The 7,278-nt window shown below is 32.2% G+C and overlaps 1 protein-coding gene across 3 annotated transcripts in view; it reads right to left on the bottom strand.

Annotated features, from left to right (window-relative positions):
• Nucleotides 1-7,278, bottom strand: part of LOC116851581 (steroidogenic acute regulatory protein-like) — a 16,888-nt gene that overhangs the window by 5,000 nt on the left and 4,610 nt on the right. For all 3 annotated transcript variants that reach the window (XM_032831139.1, XM_032831137.1, XM_032831136.1), the window contains 4 exons: nucleotides 7,121-7,174; nucleotides 6,888-7,020; nucleotides 6,579-6,784; nucleotides 1,614-1,769 (listed from right to left, as the gene is read on the bottom strand). In XM_032831139.1, the coding sequence (XP_032687030.1) occupies nucleotides 1,614-1,769; nucleotides 6,579-6,784; nucleotides 6,888-7,020; nucleotides 7,121-7,174 (549 nt within the window). The remainder of the gene's footprint in view (nucleotides 1-1,613; nucleotides 1,770-6,578; nucleotides 6,785-6,887; nucleotides 7,021-7,120; nucleotides 7,175-7,278) is intronic.

The raw sequence follows: 7,278 nt of genomic DNA, 5'->3' as shown, positions 1-7,278 counted from the left end.
GCATGGGTTCTCAGTAAGAGAAATCGAAGAAATTGAATTTCGTCGATTACAGCGCCATCTATCATGAATCGAGAAAAATGTTTCAGACAAATTGTATGTGTTTTTAGCCAAAGATTCCGAATATGCAATAAAAAATAGGGGTTCCCATTTAAGATTTCAAACTTGCCCCCCTCACCGCCCAGGGGGGGGGGCTAATTTTAACGTCATTGTACGTCCCCCTCGAAATGACGAAATTTTGATTCTAAACATTTTTTCGTAGTGTGCTTATTTTTCGAGTTATTTGGCTGCCTAAGTTAAAATGGGTCACCCTGTATATAACGTATATATATATAAATATACGTTATAGAACGTAATTTTTCGATATCGCATTTAGTATTAAGTATATGTGTCAAAAGCATATTTTAGGGTAGGATGGGATGTTTTGCCTCCCATTCCGTTAAAAATCTAACCCTACCCTACAGAATTACGTTTCAAAATTCTACTCGGTAGAATAACGTTTAATTAACCAATCATGATCAATTTTAATTCTCTTTGTTCTGATTGGTTAATTAAATGCTACTATATCCGTATAAAATTTTGGAAACGTAACATTATGAGAACGTTGGTTGTTAAAAGATATATGTATAAATATGCATAAATATATATCTTTATAGCATAAGATATAGATATAAAATATAGGGGGAGTTGGATTATATTTATTAATTCTTCGCCTTAATAAATTAATATGTATGTGTGAATCTATGAAATAATAAAAATAATAGATATCGAAAAGATTAACAATACTCTTACGCAAAATAGTACATAAATTGGGAATCACAAGAAAAATTAATAAAAAAAACTATAGTACACACATCACAACTATAGTACATACATAAATATAAAAAAACATTAGCAGTAAATATGTTAACGAGTTGATATAGGACTCTATGATATATAATTATTAGAAACCTTAAACCTATTATTAGATTAACCTCTTATTAGAATGCCTTTTTGTAAATATTTTGAAAATAAATTGTAGCGATTTTTGGTTTTCACTATTGTCACTGTTTCCACTATTTTCATTATTTTCTACATTTGAAATATTTTTAAAAATTATTTTCATTTTGCATCACCAAAGTTTGCATAATCTCTCCATAATTGATAAATTATAATTAATTAATTATCCTCTTGGATAATTCTCTCGAATTGGATCAGTCAAAAACTTCAATTCAATTTTTCGGCTTCTCCGACGGCAAACCGATCGACAAAAGTACACGAACGTTTAATTCATTTCAATTCATTTCTTTATTGATATGATCTCTCTGTGGTATATCGAAAAAGAAGAAATAAAAATCAATTATTGTAAACTTTAGCAAAAAGTCAGGCATTTCGTAATCGCAGTCCTAAATATATTAATACACATGTTAAAATAGTCAACCGTAAAGAAATATGTTATAATGGATAATATTACCAAGAGATTGTTGAAATATGATAAACATTAATGATAATCATTTATGATAGTTCACGAATAATCTGTTTCTATCGAACGCAAAAAAGTCAAATTTTCCTAAAGAATCGAATCGAATTTTTCGACTAATCCGATATAATTCACTTCAGGCCATATTGCGACTTACGGTGATCTTCACAATTCTCCCACCCGGCTTAGGAGGTTGCATATAGGATACAACATCGCCTTCGGTTGTGGTGGTCTCGACTTTCCATTCCTTCGACGTTAATAAATCGTGACAATTTTGCAACAACTTGGACGCCTTCGTCTTATAATCGTCTATCTGTAGATAAAATAAAAAAAGGAAAAATAAAAAAACGTTAAAATCTCCATAGAAAATACTGCTTTATTGTATTCTAAAATTTTTGCTCAAGCACCAGAGTTGGTTTTTATTTGCTTGTTTTTTTTTTTATCACTTTATTGTATTCTAAAATTTTTGCTCAAGCACCAGAGTTGGTTTTTATTTGCTTGTTTTTTTTTTTATCACTTTATTGTATTCTAAAATTTTTGCTCAAGCACCAGAGTTGGTTTTTATTTGCTTGTTTTATTTTTGGATCACTTTATTATATTCTTAAAATTTCATTTGAACATCGCTGGTTTTTTTTGTCTGTTTATTTATTTATTTTTTTGCTACTAATGTGATACATGTATGACAGAACGACCTCTTATGAGAGATCAGCGTCACATATATGACAGCAAAAAGTTTTTTTATGTCCTCTGCTATTATCAAGAGAGAGCTAAGCTGATTTTATATAATTATTAAAAATAATGAGGTAGTTTTTAGAGAGTCTTCCAAATAAGCCGTAGTAGCAAACATGTCAAATTGATTAAAAAAAAGATCTTAACAGTCAGATGTTGCATTCGAAGACTCCGTCGTCTCTTTCTGGTTTCTTATTAGGTCTCTTTGTGTCAATTTCGATTACCCGAGTAAATATTTAGGTCTTTCAGGTATTATCCAAGTATCCAAGTATTACCTGAATACTCGCGGGTATATGTATATTTCAAGTGTTACTCGAATATATTAATTTGAGAACTTTTTATTTACTTGAACCAAAAGAAGGCAGTTTTATTTTACGCCCGTACATTTTCTGCAAGTTACTAAAATTAATTTAATTAGTAAAGTTAAGAAAGTTAATAAGAAATATATGAAATAATTTCCAGGTAATAGATTTTTTTACAATAACAAGTAACGAACGAATGCACTGCATATTCGTAGCCATTTACTATCTACTTGCTCGAGTGATACTCGCAAGTGTGGTGTGAAGGTAATATCCGAATATAGAAATGCTCGAATTATATTGACAGTACTACTTTGGAATATTGATTGTGTTTAGCGGAAAAAGTAGTACAATGAGCATTGTACTGTCGACTTTTCGTTGAACGACACTTAGGCCCGATTGCACCGGCGTTATTTTAGCTTTAAACGAGACTTAAATATACGTCTGTCTTTATCTACTTAGAAAGGAAGATAAAGATGGACACATATTTAAGTCTCGCTTCGAGTCAAAATAATGTTGATGCATTCGGGTCTTAGAGGTTAATGCATTTATATAATATATTTACAATGTAGTCCAGCATTGTATTAACCTGTAACAGGTATAGTCAAGCTATAGGTCCGGCGGACCCCAATAAATTTTTGCTATTTTTAACATGATAATAAAAGGTAGAAAGAAAAACGCTTTATAGTTCGAAAATAATACTTTACGAATATTATATTACAACAAGATATGTATAACAGTCTCAGTTTTTCAGTAATCTAAAAGAAAACATTAACTGATAATAAAATGAACACAATGTGGACAGTGTCAAAATAAAATACACTGAAAGACAAATAATCGAAAAAAGAAAAAAATTTATTTTTTAATCTAAGTCCACAAATTATAGATTATATAAAAAATATAAACAAGTATTGTTAAATTAAATACAATATTAAAATCTTAGAAGATTTTTAGATGCAATCGTTACAAATAGTGCTTGCACATTTGACTTCATATTCTTTACTTCTAGGACACTTATTACATTTTACTCTGGATGGTAAAATAATTTTAGATCTTTCAGTTTCTTCAATTTTTAAAATAAATGAAATTATTAAACGCAATGGCTTATGAATATATTGAGTTGTAAGACATCTCTTAAGTTCAGGTTCTAGTAATTGAAAGGCAAGAGCTTTTACTTTACGTAAAGAATGAGTCATATTGAGCTGAAGATTTAAAAAATTACTTTCATAAAAGCAACGTTAACGGTACAGTGGGGTCATTGTGACCCCAGATAAAAAACAAATGTATATAATTCACAGCTGCTTACAAATAACTCCATGATCTTTTCTTCTGTCATACTGAAAACTGTTACTCGAAAGATACTGAAGATATTAGCGCCATACAGTGGATAGTTTAGGAATTATCACGAAAGTAAAATTAGTTGGGGTCCCTGGGACTCCACTGTACGGGTTAAAAGCTATTAAAAGCATGCTGAAAAACATGTTTAGTAGAAAATTTAATAACAGTTACAAAACTGCGCAGCGCACAAAGTGCGAATCAAGCTTCTTTTTTCTGTTGAACAAAAATTATATCGATACAGGAACACGAGTTCTTGATGATGATAACACGATATCGAAAAATATTGTATCCTTGATCTTCGAATGCTGACCCATCATTGCGTTTTATTACAAATTTATCACGTAAACAGTAAAAATTTGATTGTTGGACGAGGAAATGTGTCCGATGGACGCGCTATATATGTTATAGTTTGGTGCAAGTGCACTCTTGATAAGAATATACGGGGTGTCCAATGTTAACTGATACAGCTAAATATTGCGAAAACCATTTGAGATCCAGAAAACTATTTGATCCAGAGAAAATGTTCCAAACAAAATTTATATAATTCTAAGGAAGAAAGGGAACGAGATAATATTTATTTAACTTTAGAATGATTATGTAGAAAAATTATATAGTTCTTTTTTTAAATAAGTCGATTTCTCTAGTCACTCTGCGTATAAAAGTACAAAAGTAAAATCGTCAAAAAGTGGATATTTTCCGAGATATTTTATACTTTATTTACATATTTTCAAGTACAAAATATAAAATATCTCGTACTATTTATTTTTCGACAACTTCACCTTAATAATTTTGTACGTAGTATGATGAAAGAAATCGATCGGTGATAATAATCTTTGCATACTGGTACATCAATGAACCTACAAAATCTACAAAATGCAACAAAATTTTGAGATTTTTTTTGTTTTTCTTACAACAATTGATTTCACCCGTTATTTTATATATAAGAAAATTAAGATGAGTTTGTCAAAAAGTGAATAGTTTACGGGATATTTCATATCTGATATTGAAAAGTATGAGAATAAAATGTAGAATATCTCGGGATTTTCACTTTTCGACGAATTTATTCCAGTACATTTATATGCTGAATAACTGAAAAAATTGATTTATGTTAAGAATTCATTTAAAAAATTAAAGTTAACAGAGAGAAAGAGAGAGAGAGAGAGAGAGAGAGAGAACATTGGCAGAACTTTTAAAGATCAATCTAGTCTATTAAACGTTAGCATCTTTTCTCCACCTCGAAATCCAATGCACAAATTTTGCTCGAAATAGTTTCTCGTATCTTCCTTAATATTTCCAAGATATTCAGCTATAAATGGGACATCCTGTACATAGTGCGAAATAGCAGATAATAGCAGAGCGCGAGATAAAGGAATTACAAACGAGGTCCGTCGGTTTCGACATTTCACTTAATCGGGCGACTTGCACTTCTTCACACGGAGCAGACGGCGTACCTACACAAAAGCACAGATTGCGGGTACAATACGCGGATGGATTACTTCAATTCGTATGATTCGACGTCAATTCTGACATTGAAGAATTAGGAATGATAATAGCCTGTGTGAATTCATTGACGCAAGAATTGTTACTTTTCCTCAATCTGTGCGTTCGCTCGTCCTTAAATTTACACCGGAAACGAATCAACTCACTTTCCCGGACAGCTAAAGGTAATAATAATGATCCGCGAATAAATTAGAACGAATGAACGCGCTAATTAGGCAATTAGAAAACTCACAGCAAACATTCCATTGGTCGTCGGGGAGTCTTTTTCTCGCGGGTACCAATTACTCTCGACCGACTTGTGCGAATATGTATCGCCGAAGAAGAAGCTACGTATGAACTTCATGTCGCACGCACGAAGGATGACTGAGGGCATAATACTCAAGTGCGAAACGAATTAAGGGAAGTAGCTCGTACAGTCCAACGTATAAAGATAACTTACGCAGAACAGACACAACTAAATCTCGATATTTTTTCGAGTTATCCTCGGATCGACAAGAGAAATATATGCATATATAAAGCAGCAATATCGTGGAGGCAAAAATTCAATGTGTTTGTTTTGTTCAACGCGATAGATCTCTAATCGGAGCGAAATAATTAGCCTCCTTGGAGCACAATGATGTATGTCCGTTTGTTTCAGTTAATATATGTATCTCTTAATGCTTCCTGACAATGTAAACATTTCCTCAAACGAAGTGTAACATAAAAAGTTCGTGCAAACGAAGAACTAAGTGCGCGAAGAAAAAATGCGAAAGAAATTGTCAAACGACGAGCCACGCGTTCAGCTATTCAACGTGTAAGAAACGCGATCAACTACTAAAAGTACCGCGTTTCTTCGTCGTGCTTTTATACTCAGCCCCCCGGACTCAATACGCATACGTCAACTAATAGCATCATAATATGAAACGACGGTAAAACAGTTTTTAATAACGTAAACGTGCGAAAGCGGGCTCGAACAACAGAACGCGAAACAATCTGTTTTATCACTTTAAATAAATTTAAACGTTACTTCACTAAGATAATAAAATAATTCGAAAATAAAGATTTGTAAGAATTTGGAAGATAAAATCCGACTGACTAGAGAACTGGCTTTCAACTGACAATTTTATTTATAATCAAAAAGTCTACTTCCGATATTTTCAACTAGTTAAAACTTCGTGCAGGAAGTGTCTCGTGAAATCCGAACAATTAAGTCTAGATACAAATAATATTCTATTTTGCGATGCACATGCAAGATGCATTCGTAACATCTCACCTACCTCGTCGGGCGTGAGTGCCGCTATACACATGAGTACTTCGTGTGGTACACTACTTGTGTCTCCTTGCTTCCTGGAGATATCCTCGTCATTGTCGGAATTATCAGAGTCCATAGGTGTAAAAAATGTACTCATGTGATCGACGGCGCTGTATTGCCGCGATTCGGAAACTGTTTGTATCAGCGGAGATCTCTCTGTTGCCGAATGATCTATAAATTTCATAAATTCGTCAATACTTTTGTCCTCCTTCGCGCTTTCAGATCAACACCTGTTGATTATTGATTCGAGGAACAGTTTCTGAAAGAAACTTACTTCGAAACCAATTTCTCGCTTGAATTTCCTGAGGAATCACGCGGAAATCGAAGAACCAAGCCTCCGCCCATGCAAGTACAAAAGATGTGATAATCAGCAGAACTTGGAATACTGGTTGATTCGTCGATGACCACTGAAAAACACGATGCATCATACACATGGAGATTATATAAGATTCAATAAGATAATATAATATAATATAGATTTAATACGGAAGTATTTAAAGTACTTACGTCGAAAGCAAAAACTTTGCCGATCAAGAAGACACATGTTGCGGCAGTCGATATCTGTAAAATTATTTTATTATATAAATAAATAATTAATATATAATAAAATCATTTATATATATATATATATATATATATATATATATATATATATATATATATAT

Source organism: Odontomachus brunneus, unplaced genomic scaffold (assembly GCF_010583005.1).
Source record: "Odontomachus brunneus isolate Ranch 3 - 2012 unplaced genomic scaffold, Obru_v1 Obru_scaffold_179, whole genome shotgun sequence".
Classification (NCBI taxonomy): Eukaryota; Metazoa; Arthropoda; class Insecta; order Hymenoptera; family Formicidae; genus Odontomachus; species Odontomachus brunneus.
Note: the sequence above shows the minus strand (reverse complement) of the source record. Positions and strands in the feature narration are given on the sequence as shown.